At 49.2% G+C, this 16,178-nt stretch overlaps 8 protein-coding genes across 8 annotated transcripts; 4 read left to right on the forward strand and 4 right to left on the reverse strand.

Annotated features, from left to right (window-relative positions):
• Positions 1–777: 777 nt before the first annotated feature.
• On the reverse strand, positions 778–2,047 carry EURHEDRAFT_375636 (uncharacterized protein; the record flags this gene model as incomplete). The annotated part of the gene is made up of 2 exons (XM_040778761.1): positions 778–1,886; positions 1,942–2,047. 2 exons carry the CDS (start codon positions 2,045–2,047, stop codon positions 778–780), a joined length of 1,215 nt encoding a protein of 404 aa, XP_040641505.1.
• Positions 2,048–2,655: 608 nt separating this feature from the next.
• Positions 2,656–3,111, reverse strand: EURHEDRAFT_375637 (uncharacterized protein; the record flags this gene model as incomplete). The annotated part of the gene is made up of 3 exons (XM_040778762.1): positions 2,656–2,673; positions 2,726–2,796; positions 2,853–3,111. The coding sequence occupies 3 exons, from the start codon at positions 3,109–3,111 to the stop codon at positions 2,656–2,658; spliced, it is 348 nt and encodes a 115-aa protein (XP_040641506.1).
• A 1,217-nt stretch (positions 3,112–4,328) lies between these two features.
• EURHEDRAFT_375638 (uncharacterized protein) lies at positions 4,329–4,724 on the reverse strand (the record flags this gene model as incomplete). The annotated part of the gene is made up of 4 exons (XM_040778763.1): positions 4,329–4,416; positions 4,487–4,555; positions 4,611–4,651; positions 4,710–4,724. The coding sequence occupies 4 exons, from the start codon at positions 4,722–4,724 to the stop codon at positions 4,329–4,331; spliced, it is 213 nt and encodes a 70-aa protein (XP_040641507.1).
• A 579-nt stretch (positions 4,725–5,303) lies between these two features.
• EURHEDRAFT_410072 (urea carboxylase-associated family protein) lies at positions 5,304–6,632 on the reverse strand. Its single transcript, XM_040781278.1, has 2 exons — positions 5,633–6,632; positions 5,304–5,577 (listed from the first exon to the last, which is right to left on the reverse strand). Exons 1-2 carry the CDS (start codon positions 6,369–6,371, stop codon positions 5,375–5,377), a joined length of 942 nt encoding a protein of 313 aa, XP_040641508.1. The 5' UTR covers positions 6,372–6,632; the 3' UTR covers positions 5,304–5,374.
• Positions 6,633–6,782: 150 nt separating this feature from the next.
• Positions 6,783–10,839, forward strand: EURHEDRAFT_384620 (GTPase BMS1). Its single transcript, XM_040779623.1, has 4 exons — positions 6,783–6,924; positions 7,032–7,102; positions 7,176–7,265; positions 7,335–10,839. Exons 1-4 carry the CDS (start codon positions 6,867–6,869, stop codon positions 10,704–10,706), a joined length of 3,591 nt encoding a protein of 1,196 aa, XP_040641509.1. The 5' UTR covers positions 6,783–6,866; the 3' UTR covers positions 10,707–10,839.
• Positions 10,840–12,364: 1,525 nt separating this feature from the next.
• Positions 12,365–13,171, forward strand: EURHEDRAFT_450723 (uncharacterized protein; the record flags this gene model as incomplete). The annotated part of the gene is made up of 1 exon (XM_040783898.1): positions 12,365–13,171. A coding segment is annotated over one exon (807 nt), but the record flags the coding sequence as incomplete, so codon positions are not given.
• An 880-nt stretch (positions 13,172–14,051) lies between these two features.
• On the forward strand, positions 14,052–14,844 carry EURHEDRAFT_375642 (uncharacterized protein; the record flags this gene model as incomplete). Its single annotated transcript, XM_040778764.1, has 4 exons — positions 14,052–14,058; positions 14,124–14,241; positions 14,320–14,509; positions 14,566–14,844. 4 exons carry the CDS (start codon positions 14,052–14,054, stop codon positions 14,842–14,844), a joined length of 594 nt encoding a protein of 197 aa, XP_040641511.1.
• A 499-nt stretch (positions 14,845–15,343) lies between these two features.
• Positions 15,344–15,831, forward strand: EURHEDRAFT_427089 (CENP-B protein; the record flags this gene model as incomplete). Its single annotated transcript, XM_040783386.1, has 2 exons — positions 15,344–15,568; positions 15,754–15,831. Coding segments are annotated over 2 exons (303 nt in total), but the record flags the coding sequence as incomplete, so codon positions are not given.
• Between the last annotated feature and the right edge of the window lie 347 nt (positions 15,832–16,178).

The following is a 16,178-nucleotide window of genomic DNA, read 5'->3' on the forward strand; positions in this document are numbered from 1 at the left end:
TTTTTTTTTTTTGGATTTGATTATCTGCTTTTTGTGTTTTCTTTGATACCACAGACAGTTATGCAAAGCAAGGAGAATTTCGGAGAAAGAGAAGGAGCATGGATGGAGTGGACGATACTATAAATCCTGCTACTGGAAGGTACTGGTCGCCTGCCATCACGCATTTTTATGTATACCCCATTCTGACCTTGTTTTGTGATTGATTCTGCTTATTTTTCGTGTTTGCTTTTATTCTGTTTGATATTTTCCATGAGGCAGTCTAGTGATGCATAGGTATGAGAGGTCTGCTTTTTATATTATTACTGGGAAACATTTTCAGCTATGATACCAAGTGAGATGATGTTGATGTTCTGTTTTTCGTCTACTTTTTTCCCGTTTTTGACTTATAATTTGGTTTGAATGCGATTACGAGGGCTTTTTGCTCCGTTTCATTGTTTCAGATTGATTTTAGTGTCGTGCCTATGCTGATTCTGTTGATTGTCTTTGTTTTGAATCGTTTATATACCTCGATTGTTGTTGTTTGATATCCCGAAATACTTATTATGTGGTAGAAATGCAGTTTCATTGTAGTCTCGCTCTCTTATGTTAAGTTCTTTGGCGTCTAGTACTTGGTCGTAGTGTCTGAGACTAGTTGAAATTGATCGTAAATCTACCATTGAGATATTTCGAGACTCAAAACAAAAAGAGGGTATCCAAAAGCAACGACAAGCAATAACACATACAATCCATTTCAAACAACCACGCATCCAATATGCTCAATAATCCTTGATAACACCATTAAATGTACCCAACAGCCTGCTCCCCCTCATAAATAGTAGGTGCCGGATACGGATACACAACCGTTCCTTGCCCCAACCCAGTTTTCGACCCGGGTCTGGAGATCACGGATACATCGAATCCCTTGGGAGAGTATGTACATGTTGTATATGTGGAGGCAAGGGTTGAGCCGCTCCAGGAGCGGGCGTGTGTCTCTGAATGCGATGGTGGGAGTGGGAGTGGGGATGGTTTGTGTTGGAATTGGGACTGGGATTGAGGGGAGGTTAGGGTTGGAGATGGCGATATTGGGGGTGTCATGTTTGCATTGGCATCAGTGTCTGTATCATGAGTCGTCCCGTCCTGCAGGATAAACTCAAAATCCCTATCCACAGCAGAGCCCATGGCCATAGACAACGAACGCGGCACAGGTCTCGCTATACTCGTGCGCTGAATTCTCGCGAAATGCGGAATCAGAGGACTAGTTGGCGTTGAATGGCGCTGTCGTTCTGGTCTGGCAATAGGCCAAGCGGTAGAAGAATGCCGTGGCCCCGGCGCCGTCCCAACAGGTTTCCGCGGAAGCTGGAACGACGCTGACCCTGATATACTTCCTTCCGTGTTCCGCGCACGAGGGATAACAGGTGGTAGTGAGAAGCCCGGCGGCGAAGAGAAGACTCTCTGCGGTCGTTTAATTGGCGAATCCAGGTCTTTGATATGGAAGTTATCGAAGGAGGGGAGGTCTGGGAGTGCGTGGTGGGGCTTGTTGTAGATGCTTAGTTCGAGGAAGTGGTTTCCTTTCTCTGGTATTTGGGTTTGTGCTTGAGGTTGGGGTTTAGATGCAGGAAAATTGGTCATTGACTGGACTTGTCTAAAGTCCGAGGGCGCGCTGATGCGGATTGCGCTGGGTCTGGGTCCGGGTCCGATGGTGGATCTCCGGTTGAAGGAGAGACTTGCGCGGATGGAGGATGTTCTTGACATTGTTCTGTCGCGTATCCATGGAGGTCGCGGGAGGGGTGGTGGTGATAGTGGAGTCACAGTGTCAATATCCTTCTCATTATCGAATGCATTCAAACGCATAGGAGAAACGAGCTCCGGCTGAGTATTTATTGTCATATCTCGCTCCCGCTTGACGCCTGTACTCATTAGCTATCTGCCGTGGTATAGAAGAATGCATCTATAGGTACTGACTCTTCGCCTCGTGCTTCCGCTGCTGACCTCCATTCTCTGACTCGGAACAAAGAAAGCAGGAGATCCAGCCAGCGAATCGCGATCCTGCGAGCTCGAGAACCGTCATCGTCAGCTTCACACCTCCATACGAGTACAGAGTACAGAGTGCAGTATGGAGAACTCCGCATGCGCAAGCAAAGCAAGGCAAGGCAAGGCAAGGCAAGGCAAAAGAAAAGAAAATAAAGGGTAGGTTTGAACGTGCAGCTGGACAGCGATAAAAGTAGCCCCCACGCATCCCATCCATTGAGCATGCACATCAACTACTATCAGACCAAGACTTAGCTAAAGCGTGGCGCTAATTCAGAAGTGCAGCGCCGGGTGGAGATATCACATTGTACATCATAGACGGAGAGGAGTGTCGTTGGTTGAGGGCTGGCGGAAGGTGGGCGCGTAGTGGTCGTGGTGGTGGTTGGTGTATTCCAATCATCGTCGCCGATTGTGGTGATCTGCAGGTCCATTTTTGAGAAGAAGTCGTCGCACGTGAGGGTTCAAGAGTGGTGTTCTATTCCTGCAGGTTTTTTATAGAATTGATTGTTTATTTTGGTGGTCCGGATTGAATCGAATAAGCGGAATTGGTATAGTATAATCGTGTTATTGAGCCCACTAGACTATCTAATCTGTATCCGATGACCTCCCCAAAAATATACCAGATAATAAGCAATTGAATCGACGCGCTTAGACACGGTAACAAGACTGCCATGTCGTTAGCATATGTCCAAAAACAACCGCGAAGGAAGAAACTCACCCCCTTGCCCTCAGGGCAACAAGCAGTAATAGACTTGCAAGATGGCCCGTCATCACCTTTCTTAGTAAAACCTTAAAACGCTGTTAGTAACCAGTGGCTTGCACTACTCGAAATGCGGAAAACATACCAAGAACGTTAATATTCTCAATAAGCGAGAACTTGGCACAAGATTGCTCCTGGGAGCCGATGATAGGATTAAGCAAACCATCAGTCAGAAGGTCAGAGAGGGGGTCGTCGGCGTGGATGTCGGAATGCTCGAAACAGCAGGCGAGATGGCCACCGCCACAGTCGTTCTTTTGTTGGTGCACGTCGACGGAGGAACGGCTGGGCTGGGCCGTGACGATGAGAACGAAGGTGAAGAGGGTGGCGATGGTGGTGAATTGCATTTTTGGTGGTTTTGTTGGGCTGGAGAGCCACGTTCTTAGATATGTCGGAACAAAGTGAGAGAAGTAACGGCTTGCTTTGGCCTTTGGTCTGTATGGATGAGCTCGATACTGGTCGTGGTCGAGACGGTCAATATAGCTTTGAGAGCCAGTTCGATGCGCTCGTTCAGCCTGCGGTTTTACATCCTGGTGTAGCTGTTGCAGAGACTTCAAAATCGAGAACACAGAATGCACGCCCCAGACATGCCTCGAGTGCCTTGCGTAGAATGGCGGTATGCGAATCGGAAGGATATACTCCGTTCCCTACACGGGAGATAGTCATGGGGAAGTGCCATAACTGCAAGGGATTGGTGTATTCAAGAAAATGTCCCTGGATAATCTTCATCGGTTCTTCCATGCCAATGCGGATCCATGGCAAAATCTCGGGCGTATATAGTGAAGAGATTCTCCATGCTGGTACCTTGGTACTGGTCCTCATGCATATCGTTTGCTTCTTTAGCCCATATATTGCCGTGACTATCCTATAAAACCAGTTAACATAGACTCGGAATGATAAACATACCCTGTACTGATCAAGGTCACTATGCATGCTGCATGGTCGGGGTGTTAAACCTGCATCCCCCAGCCGACATGCAATATAATGCAGATAACTAGACGGTGACTGAGAATGATGATACTCCTCGAGCGAGGCAAGACAAAAATATCTCAGGCCTACCTGTACAGAGTAGAGATCACTACGGGCAGTCAAGGGATAGTTCATGGATATACTCAATATATCCTCGGTCTGCAATATGCCGTCATCGTACAGCGACTTCCACGGTGATAGGTATTACCGCTCTGTAACACATTTCAAATAGCCAAAATAATCATATTGAAAATCATCGTAATCATAACATGGACGCATCCGGGATATCTGCTCTGAACACCGTGTGGACTTGGTCATAGCAACCCGACCCCACCGTAAACGATCGCAATATCCGTAACTTTGTGCTCGCGTTGTATGCATATACATATCAGTGTGTGCAAGTGTCCCCCTACTAGTATCTGATCACGAGTCTGGCCGGAAGACTATCGAGCTTATCGAGTGTCTTTATCCGTTGCCATCGTCCGCCCCCAGGGTACCCAGCGTTCTTTTTATTTTTCTTCATTTTTATGACCACCCCAGACTCGGATACGGATATCTTCGATCGAAAGATAGGAAGTGGACGAAGTTGTTTTGTTTACTGGGTCCGGATTTCACCATCCTGTTCAACATGGATGTGCTCGGTAGTTTGGAGGGCGTTGACGTGGTCAGCCGGGTACTCGACGCTGTGACGTTGTCAGTTTAAAGGACTGATAAAAGGAATAAAAGAGATAACATGAAGGGTGTATCGCTTACGTGAAGCCCTTGATGAGGCTGTACTCGTGCTGGATGGTTCCACCTTGTTCTCTTGCTTGCTGCTTGGCCCTGGGACATGTTAGTCAAGGGTGGTGTGAATGAAGCGGGAATAGCTTAGCCATACTTCTCGAGCTGCTCCTGGGGAGCGTCCTTCTTGAGGGTGACCTAGATAGGGGGTTAGCATTGTAGTTATAGGAGGTAGGTCATAGTCGAGTAGACGAACGTTGTAGAGAGGCATTTTGCTGGCTTGGTGAGACAGAAGTCGTCGTGTAGGGTAAAGAGTCGGTAGGCGAATAATGTAGGGCGGGGAAGTTTGACAGATGGATGAAAGTGCGAAGACAGTGATAGGAAGAAGAAGCTATATATAAGGTGGCAGATAAAATAGGCGGGGTTGAGGCTGATAAGAGGGGGGGACTATGAACTCGCACGTTGTCTACCTCCACTACTTATACTGTCCCCTTTGATGTATTACTAGACATACCATTTGGTTACTTTTTTGCCATGTTGCGCCATTCATCTCAGCCACTCTCAGACAGTGGCTATTCCCTGCCTTGCCTTGGAGATGATGTGATTGACTGTGGTCAGTTACCACATCCGTATACGACATCTGCAACCCGCCAGAAAGATAAATTTGCACCGTTTTTTCCAGCTAGATTAGTATGAGAATACAGTCAGATCCGCGATGATATGAGAGCTAAGCCTCCAGACTACGTGTTTCCCCTTACACTGTACTATCATCGCTATCCGCGGTTTGCGATGCCCGATGACGCTGGCCATGGCGGGGGCGGGGCTGTCACGTGATATGACATAGCTATACGCCGTACACTTACTTCAAAGGTTTAGCAGTCAACAATAAAATACCGTATTTGTATTGCAACACTGCAGAATCTACTGTCCAACATAGCCTGTTCCGTCATCCGGTCTAGGGGGCATTCGCAGTCCATGCATTCCGGCGTATTTCGGACTCTCCGGCTCCTTCCACCTCTCCAGGACCTTGGAGTCGCGTAGCTGGTAGATCTCTACACCAAGGGGACGAGTGGTTGCACCCATGTCTCCTTCTTTGTCATCCCAGCCCCAGTTGGAAAGATCGCCTGTCATAAATCCGTCAGTCATGACCGTACACCGTAGATTCAGATTCATCCATACCACCGGGACAAGCGGAAAGTGCACAGAGCACATCCACTTCTGCAAAGAATTCGAAATACTCCCCTGGCTTTGCAGGTGAAGTCTCCATGAAGTACTTGGCATCCTCATCTAGCCCAGTCACTTGGAAGACGTTCAAAACATCATGCACATCCAATTCCGTCAACCCGTACGGCACTACCGCACGGGTAAGATTCGAATGGCAATGGAAATCAAACGTCTCTCCGCCCATAAGCAAGTTGACGTACGGATCACATCTAGTGCCCAAAAGATCATGAACCCTTCCTCCCCATTGTGATGTTCCGAATCCTACACCTGACTTCCGCTTCCCTTCCGAATCTAGCACCTCATGCAGCTGCCCACCTCCCAGCGAATCACCAGTGATCGACACCAGAGGTCGCAAGTATGGCAAATTCGACCAAAGCCTGTCACCGACAGAGACGTGCGATGCATGAATCTGACGCGTACGAGCAGCCCAGAGTCGTTCACGGGGATTCTTTGCATTCCAGATGTTCAGATCGCCAACCTGGGGTCCAAGCGGAGTGGTTAATCGACAAACATGGCCGGCTGTGACGATCCATGCCTGGCCGGAGCAGGGACGGATGGTGAACGATGAATTCAGCTCACGGGCGGACGCATCAGAGGCTGTCTCGGAGATAGTTCTGTATAGCTGAGAGGTTGCAAAGACCGACGATTCCGGAGGTGCAGAGTATGCGGGGGGAGGGCGGCGCGGGGTAGACATCTTGGTTTGATTGTAGGAGTACTCTGTAGAGACAAGTCGCTTGGTGTGAATGCCAATGGTGCAGGGGCATTCATCCTATATTTATCTGGTCACGCCTGACCTCGGACATGTTGCGATAGCGCCGATATTGCATCCTGTCATTAGTGTAGCAGTTTAGCTCATATCGCATCTCGTATGTACAAGGGTACGTATCTGGCATGTCTAATCGACTTCGGGCCGGCATGATAGGGTCAACCCTTATCATGGCAGGGCGGCCCGATAATAATAGCTTCCATTTTGGGATTTAGATGCCTAATATTTAAGACATTAACAAAATCTTTCCGTTCCTCCCGGCGATAGAAAATTCCGCCCCGAACCGCAAAAAGGAAACGCCGATAACATTTTTCGAGACCGAGCAAGCTAGCAGCATTCAACGAGCACAGTTCACGGACCGACACGATTGGTTTTTGCTTGTTGTGAGATTTGAGTAAGGTCCGAAGAGACCTGATTCTCAATATGGAACAGCAATCAAACCGGACGCATCGCCCCGCCAAGGAGAAGAAAAAGTATGAAGGTATGTAGGCCGGAGATAGCTCCGATATTTGCGCTTGCAAAAGATTTGGCAGAATCTTCAATCACGTTTTCCTTCAATATCTAGATACTAACATGGTTTCTTCATAGGTGTCAATCCGAAGGCGTTTGCGGTCTCAAATCCGGGAAAGTTGAATAAACAAGCGGCTCGATCGCATGATGTATGGTTTCAAGACCTTGAAATTTTGCGATGGCATAAAGTATCCGAGTACTAATCCTTCTTCGCACTCATAGATCAAAGAGAAACGTCTCCATGTGCCTCTTGTCGACCGTATTCCTGAAGAGGCCCCTCCAGTGATCGTGGCGGTGGTTGGACCTTCGGGGGTATGTATTCCTATGCGATGAATTGCATTCGCAGGAAGAAGTTTCTAACCATTCAATCCTTGTGCTTAGGTCGGAAAAACAACCCTCATCAAGTCCCTGATTCGCCGCTATACCAAGCAAACCCTCAGCACTCCCCAGGGACCCTTGACCGTCATCACGTCGAAAAAGCGGCGCCTGACATTCCTCGAAAGTCCTTCAGATTCCCTTGCGAGTATGATTGATGTGGCCAAAATTGCGGATATTGTACTTCTCATGATCGATGGCAACTATGGTTTCGAAATGGAGACTATGGAGTTTTTGAACGTCTTGGGTTCCCACGGTATGCCTGGAAATGTATTCGGTATCCTGACCCATCTGGACCTGTTCAAGAAGCAGAGCACACTGAAGGCGGCAAAAAAGCGCCTCAAGAACCGTTTCTGGAGCGAATTATACAACGGCGCAAAGCTGTTCTATCTTTCCGGCGTTGTGAACGGCCGTTACCCAGACCGCGAAGTTCACAACCTTTCCCGTTTCTTGTCCATCATGAAGAACCCTCGACCTCTTATCTGGCGTAACTCCCACCCATACGCTCTTGCGGATCGCTTTTTGGACATCACCCCGCCGACACAGATCGAAGAGGACCCGAAATGCGACCGAACGGTGGCTCTCTACGGTTATCTCCGAGGCACAAATTTCCCCGCCACGGGTGCGCGAGTTCATGTTCCCGGTGTTGGCGACCTTACCGTGTCAGAAATCGAGAGTCTCCCGGATCCGTGTCCCACTCCCTTTATCGACCAGCAGGTGGCCAAAGCAACTGGCAGGGATTCTAGACGCAGACTAGGAGATAAGCAGAAGTTGCTTTTTGCACCTATGTCCGACGTCGGTGGTGTTTTGGTTGACAAAGATGCAGTCTACATTGATGTCAAGACCGCCAACTTCAACAGAGACGAGGATGAGGAGGATGAAGATCCAGACCGCCGTGGACTAGGAGAACAATTGGTTGTTGGTTTACAGGGTGAAAGGAAACTGCTCGGTGAGGCAGATTCCGGCGTCCGTCTATTCCGCGGTGGTGGTGCTATCAACAAGGCCGACGACGAGGATGAGGAGACTGGCCGGACAAAGAGACGAAGCATCAAGGCTCTTGAAGGTGAAGAGGATGGCCAAGGTCTTTCTGGAGATGACGATGAGGGCTTTGAAAGTGGCGAGGATGAAGAAGATGAAGAGGAGGAGGAGGAGGAGGATGGGGACGACAACAGGATAGACGACGATGATGACGAAGAAGTCGATGTTTCCGCTCCCGCAGACTTTGAGACTTCTTTCAAGGAGAAGCAGAACGGGAACGCTCGTCTTGAAGAGGGCGATCTTGCTTTTGCCGACAGCGATTCCGATCTGGGCTCTATCTCGTCCGCAGAAGACCAGGTCTTGGATGACGACGAGGATGATGATGATGATGATGATGATGACAAAGACGATATGGAGGAAGAAGAAGAGAGCGCTGTTCGATGGAAAGAAAACATGCTTGCCAATGCCCAATCTCTTCATGGAAAGCCCAAGTTCCGTGTCACCGATTTATCGCGGATTCTGTATGACGATGCTGTCGCCCCCGCTGAGGTAATAAAGAGGTGGTCCGGAAAGGAGGAGAGCGATGAGGATGACGAGGACCAAGAAGACGGTGAAGACGACTTCTTTAAGAAGACCAATGCCGAGAAGGAAGAGCTAGCCGATAATCGCGCCATCCCAGAGTTTGACTACGAGCAACTGGAAAAAAAATGGCAGGAAGAGGAGAGACTTGAAGCCTTGCGGAACCGTTTCGTCACCGGTAAACTGTCTCGTGGCGACGACGATGAGGATGAGGATGACGATGATGTCGACGACGCCTTTGACGAGGACGAGGACGACGAAGGAGACGGAGAGTTCGAGGATCTAGAAACGGGTGAGACATTCGGAAAGGAAGAGGGCGAGGAAGAGTCAGAGGCCGAGGAGAAAGAGGAAGGCCCTGTTGACCTTGACGCTGAACGTGAGCGCAATGCAAAGAAGAAAGAAGAGTTGCGACTCCGATTCGAGGAGGAAGACCGAGAAGGCTTTGGAAAACAAAAGGACAACTCTGGCGGCGACGCCGACGAGGAATTTGGCGAAGACGATTGGTACGATGCGCAGAAGGCTAAGCTGCAGAAACAGCAGGATATTAACCGCGCAGAGTTCGATTCGCTGGACCCTGCCTCAAGGGCTCGAGCAGAAGGCTTCAAAGCTGGTACATACGCGCGCATAGTTCTCGAAAAGGTGCCGTATGAATTCGCCGCCAAGTTCAATCCTCGCTTCCCTCTCATTGTCGGTGGACTGTCTCCTACAGAAGATCGGTTTGGTTACGTGCAGATCCGTATCAAGAGACATCGTTGGCACAAGAAGATCTTGAAGAGCAATGATCCCCTCATCTTCTCCCTTGGCTGGCGTCGCTTCCAGACCACCCCCATCTACAGTACCTCGGACAGTCGGACGCGGAACCGTATGCTCAAATACTCTCCTGAGCACATGCACTGCTCCGGAACGTTCTACGGACCTCTCGTCGCACCAAACACCGGCTTCTGTTGTGTGCAGTCATTCTCGAACAAGAACCCCGGTTTCCGGATTGCCGCTACGGGAACCGTGCTCAGCGTCGACGAGCACACGGAGATCGTGAAGAAGCTGAAGCTTACCGGTTACCCGTACAAGATCTTCAAGAACACTGCTTTCATCAAAGACATGTTCAACAGCTCTCTTGAAATCGCCAAGTTTGAAGGCGCCTCTATTCGTACCGTCTCTGGCATCCGTGGCCAGATCAAGCGAGCCCTGAGCAAACCTGAGGGATGTTTCCGTGCTACCTTCGAAGACAAGATCTTGATGAGTGACCTGGTCTTCCTCCGCGCATGGTACCCCATCAAGCCGCACCGCTTCTATAACCCCGTCACCAATCTCCTCGACTTACCCGAGGATGGTACCCACGGCGATTCCGGATGGCAGGGAATGCGGTTGACGGGTCAAGTCCGCCACGAGGAAGGCATCGCCATCCCCACAAAGAAGGGTGCTGAATACCGCCCCATTGACCGTCCTGAGCGTCACTTCAACCCTCTCCGCGTGCCCAAACAGCTTGCTGCGGACCTCCCCTTCAAATCGCAGATCACTAAGATGCGTTCCAAGAAAGACCAGACATACATGCAGAAGCGGGCTGTGGTTCTTGCGGGCGAAGAGAAGAAGGCTCGCGACCTCATGCAAAAGCTCACCACTATGCGCAACGACAAGCAAGCCAAGCGTGCTGCGAAGCAGGAGGAGCGCCGCCAGGTCCACCGGGCGAAGGTGGCTGATAGTCTGGAGAAGAAGAATGAGCGGGAGAAGCGTGAGCGGGATGATTACTGGCGTCGCGAGGGTAAGAAGCGGAAGAACCCGGACGGTGAATCGGGTGGTGGTAGAGGGAAGAAGCGCAAATGATTGTTGTCGGTTTCTGTTCATATTGGTATTTGGTTGGGCCTGTTCAAAAGCCGTTACTGTATCTATGCTGTTGCATGGTGGCTGGCGTTTTGTATCTTCCGACATTAATTGTGTCTATTTTTTTTTTTTTTTTGATGAATCTATATATACCAGGAGAATACAGTCTTTTGTTATGCCCTATTCCTCTTCATTTGAAGCACAACGTTGTATACAATCACGTGCCTACATCATAACTACACGTGACCGCGCCGCGGACGCGTCGTTAATCACCGATGAGGATTCGCCGCAACAGTCAATCACTAACGGTCGAGCAGGGTGAATTTTGGCTGCCCGGTTTGCCATATATCATTCTTACTCTATGGATTGCTTTCTGTCCGGTTGCCCTTACAGCAGCTTCTGAAACTCCGTTGAACAGCCGGTATTGACGGCGTGCGGAGACAAGCAGAACCGCGCGTGAATAACCCGGCAAGAGCACTTCATACAGCATAGCAACAGCAGCAATAACGAAACAATACCGCTAGGAGGAACATTTCCCTAGTGATCCCGATTGTGGGCGCTTACTATCTTGAAGTTCTAGTCCTGAAGTGCCCCGCATCGCATTAGACCAAGTCCCGCGTTGACCCTCTATGCAGGTGGTCGCGCGCGGTGACCTCGACCACGCTCTGTGTCCCGGAGACCATCCCGGCTAGTGCCAATGACCTGAGATGTGTGAATAATTTATTTTCATACATTTAAGTGCCTCGAATACCTGCCTTTCGCCTCCTGACAAGGAAGGATGAATGATAGCGCCGACATCCCGTCAATTCGCGGGGTGTTGCACCAGCATCAGCACCGAGGACCCGTTGGAACAGCAACAGCACCGTCTTACTATGACGGCTCGCTTCGTCCTGCGCAAATACCACGCGGCATTGGAGATCAGCTGCAGCCTATGCGCATGGATGGGAGCCAGGGTAGCATGCAGAGTGGTTGCTGCGGATTGGCGTCGGGGAATCACATTGGTGGCGCGGAACGAAGTAACACTCGCAATCCGAAGTCTCAAGAGTTAGGGCAAGAATGGATAAAGGAGCCATTGGGGGGTTTCCTGGATTCGTGTCAAGAACTGCCGGACGGTGGGACTTATGCTTCATCGGACTTAATGCGACATGGACAACGTGCAGGGGACCGGCAACAGATTAAATCAGAACAATCAGAATCAGATATGCAGGTCAACGGGTCATCGGCATCACCTCTCGTCGATTTGTCCCAGACAATGTCGGGGCAGAAGAGAAATGCTGTCGGTGAGATTAAATCTCCATCCGCAGATATAGTATCGCCTGGTCATGGCGTAGATGGTCCTGCGGGATACCGTTCCAGGAGCATTAGCTCAGCCTCGCATGAAAGCAGGATTGCAGCGGTAAATACATCTCACAGATAAATGGTCATATAGTGTCCAGAATGCTGACGGTTTCGAACCCCAGTTGTCTGTGCAACTCCGCACTCGTCTTTCGCATGCTGCAGCTAAGGTTGAGAAAACCCGACAGTCTTGGGATTTGCGCGGTAAAAGTCCATTGCGTACGTTGGAAGGTGCAGCTCCCGCTCTTCCGTCGACATCTCCTGTTGATAAGGGGGAACAATTGGATGTTGGTATAGGGGTTGATGATCGTCCGGATGCCATAGCCTCCGCTTTGAATCGATCTGCAACCTACAGTTTTCATCCTCCTAATGGCCAGTCACGATTTCCTGAAACATCGCCATCTTTTTCTAAGCCACACTTAACACAGCCAACGTCGCAACATTCACCTAGGAAATTACAACAAGCACCGAAACTCGCACCGCCTGTAGATATCGTTTCCGGCTGGGGTAGTGGCCGGCGACGACGCCCCAATCCTAATGAATGGGCCCAACCTCCACGAATCAGCCCAGCTTCTCGTCACCGACGACATCATTCACAGCTAGAACTCGGAGCATCAAAACCATATTCTGGACATGAATCCCACGCCATCCCGGGAACACCTTCTCTTAGACCATCAAACGAATACCCAACATCCACACAGTATAACGGCTACACAAGGCCACCAACCGACTCACAGGAATCATCAATGGAACAGGATGCCATCGAAACCCTTCTCTTCATGTCTAGCCCGGAAAATTCCGGCTACCGCTCCAACACACGACAACGACACAACACAATATCAAACTGCATCAACAGCTCCATGGGAAGCGGCTCGAGCTCTACTAGCAATCCAAACCCATGCCTTAACCGTCACATGAATACGCATTACAACACTGGCCCATCTGCATTAGAACCGCATGATCAACCCCGGCATAGCGGCCTGGAAGCACACGCCGGAGATGAGATCGATCGCATGCTCGACCAGATGGGAGACAGCGATAGCGAAGATGAAAAGAGATCTGCATCTGCTTATCCGAGAAGTCACACCGTAGCAGGTCATCCGCGAAGGCGTAATGGCTTGTCTAGGTCATGAAAAATTTGCTGCATTAAACCTGCATGTAGAGGGTGTGAAAAATAGATGACATTCCGTCATCTACTTCCGTTATTTGGACAGCGAGCATTGCTTTTGAAATGGTTGTCATCTTGGACCCTAACATAACACGCTACACGTTTTGAGTCATTTTACTACTTGGCCATGCTGGACATTTCATCGCAACAATATTTGTTGGTCGGCATTCAATCCCATGCTACTGCCGATGTTCTACGAAGCGATTCCATTTGAATATTCTCCAAAATGTATTGATATTGCACGGCTTTACAATCATTAGGGCGTCCCAAGGCCGCGACGTTGCTCCGTTTTATTTTACCATTGCCATTTGAGGCACAGTTAATTATTTAAAACCGACGCTCTACTGTCTATCTTTGCTGAGCTATTGCATTTCTTAATTGTTCTTACAGACTGCGGAAGCAGATGCTTATAAACAATATGGAGCTGAAGATGCATGCATGGCGGTTCGTTGACTGGACCGACGTCCGCCATTCTAGTTCACAGCGATTGTACTTGATTCACCAATCATTCAGTACTGTCAGTCTTCAGTCCTTGAAGGGTTTATCATTTATGCTTGTCGAGTATGATATTGCGTGGATGTCCTGAAGTAGAATATAATGGATGCATAATGGCAACTATGCATTGAGTTTTGACTAAGTCTTGACGGCATTCATGCAGACATAGATACAAGTATCGTACTCATCCAAGTTAGCAATGTTTTCAGGCAATAAATGGATCAACATGACTTTCTATGCAACAAATAAAGTAGAGTGAAGTCCCCGACTGTTTAGAGAAGAGAACCCAGGCCCAACACAACCACCCGACTCTAGAAGGCAACTCTTCCAGAGCTTTGCAACTACCCAGGATGGCAGGTCTATTCCGTTCGATGCGGTACACGCGTAGAAGCAGGCGGAGCAAAGAGCTTGTGATTTCACAGGCGCTGATTGTGCAAACATTCGTCGTCAATTCGCTGCTACAAACTATGATGACGATGGCGATGAGATGCTCCATGACATTCTTAATGTGTTGTACAGTGTGCAGCCCAAAGAATTTGGGTGAAAGTCGTCTCCCAGAGACTCTTTCCGGCCGGTAGCGAGGAAGTTGATAGGGGAGACACGCGTCCATCATCTTAGTATCCCTCAGAATAAGTTTCGAGCTGTTGTGAAGCTGCTTGTGACTACGTACTTCGGAAAACCGAGAGTCCCGGTCGAGCAACTGACTGACCTGGACCATGTTGTGGACTGCATCGTCTGCCCCGTTATACAGAAACCAGGTATTGGCATTACCTGGGACAGGTTTGAGCAGGCTGTCGGCAATGGAATGGTAAGACTAGTGGTTCTTTTTCTACCTTATAGTGTCTCAAATACTAAATAAGTCAGCCGCTACTTATGGAAGGCCTTCAGCGTCTCTTGGGGCCGTTTTACGGAGACCTCGAGGACGACAATATCACCGTCAGTCTCCCTGAGCCAGGAAAGGTGGCTACCCTCCCTGTCTTGGCGCAAATGAGCTCCCTTGGCGTCTTTCCATGGTGGTTTGTCTGTGTCAAACCACCCAAGTACTACAACATTAGCGCCATGACCGTCACGGCGTCAGCCCTGGCAGAGGATCTAGATGTATTGCCCAACAAAGCGCCCCCAATCAAGTCGAAATTCTATTGAACAAGAGGGCCGCCTCTTATTAGCTATACAGGCTATCAAAAATCAAGAAATTAGCTCTGTACATCAGGCAGCATGTATTTATAATGTACCTGGATCAACACTACAAGACCGGCTTCATGGCAAGACCTATTGCGCTGAGAAACGTGCCAACAACCATAAATTGACACGAAATGAAGAGGAATCACTTGTATATTGGATATTCTCCATGGATTGATGTGGAGAAGCTCCCAGACCAGCTCATATTGAAGAAATGGCCAATATTCTACTGTCAAAGCGTGGTTCTGCCAACATCCAAACTGTTGGTGTTAATTGGGTTTACAACTTCATTCAACGGAAAGATGAACTCAAAACCAAATATGCTTGATGTTATAATTATCAGCGGGCTAAGAATGAAGATCCAAAAACTATTCAGGAGTGGTTTGATCGGGTGCAAATCACTATCATGCAACATGGGTTCACAGTTGAAGATATCTACAACTTTGATGAGACAGGATATGCAATGGGCCTAATAGCTACTGCTAAGGTAGTTACTAGAGCTGAAATGACTGGTCAGCCCTTTCTTGTACAGCCAGGGAATCGAGAATGGTTGACATCTATTGAGTGTATCAACTCTACTGGATGGGCTCTCCCGCTGTGTATCATCTTCAAAGGAAAGGTCCATATTGAGGGATGGTATCAAGACAAGGCTTTACCACGCAATTGGAGGATAGAAATCAGTGACAATGTGTCACGGAGTACGGGCATTCACCAACAACGCAAGATGTTTGTAAACTTTGGCCTGTTTGAATATAGGGCATGAACCCCCTTCGCACACTAGATAGCGCAGCGCTGGCAGGCCCAGCTTCCTTCTTTCCTTCTCCATGTTAGTATTTCGATAGAGAGTCTACCAATGAATTTATATTGTTCGAGACTGTCACAAATGGATGGACAACTAATCAGATTGGACTACAGTGGCTTCAAGAAACCTTTTTTCCAGCTACAAATGGCTGTATGACTGGAAAATATCGCCTTTTGATTCTTGACTAGAGTGTCACGGACGGCCCCGTGACCCCGCCCCGAACCCGCCCCAAAGCCCGCTGGGCCGGGGTTTGGGGCAGAGGTGCTCGCCCCGCCCTGGGTTTGGGGCAGAGATGCCCGCCCCGCTGATTTTTGGGGCGCCCCGTTGGGGCGGGCTGAGTTGGGGCAGCGGGGTTTGGGGGTGGCCCAGGGCCCGGTTAAGCCCCATTACAGAGCCAAACATATAGTATTGTATGGTATCTATACTGTGTAATGATTACATGCTTACTCTGTACGCTGTGCTCCTATGGTTGCGAGTTACCCTATTATTTTATGAA

The sequence above is a fragment of the Aspergillus ruber genome (genome assembly GCF_000600275.1).
Source record: "Aspergillus ruber CBS 135680 unplaced genomic scaffold scaffold00005, whole genome shotgun sequence".
Taxonomy (NCBI): Eukaryota; Fungi; Ascomycota; class Eurotiomycetes; order Eurotiales; family Aspergillaceae; genus Aspergillus; species Aspergillus ruber.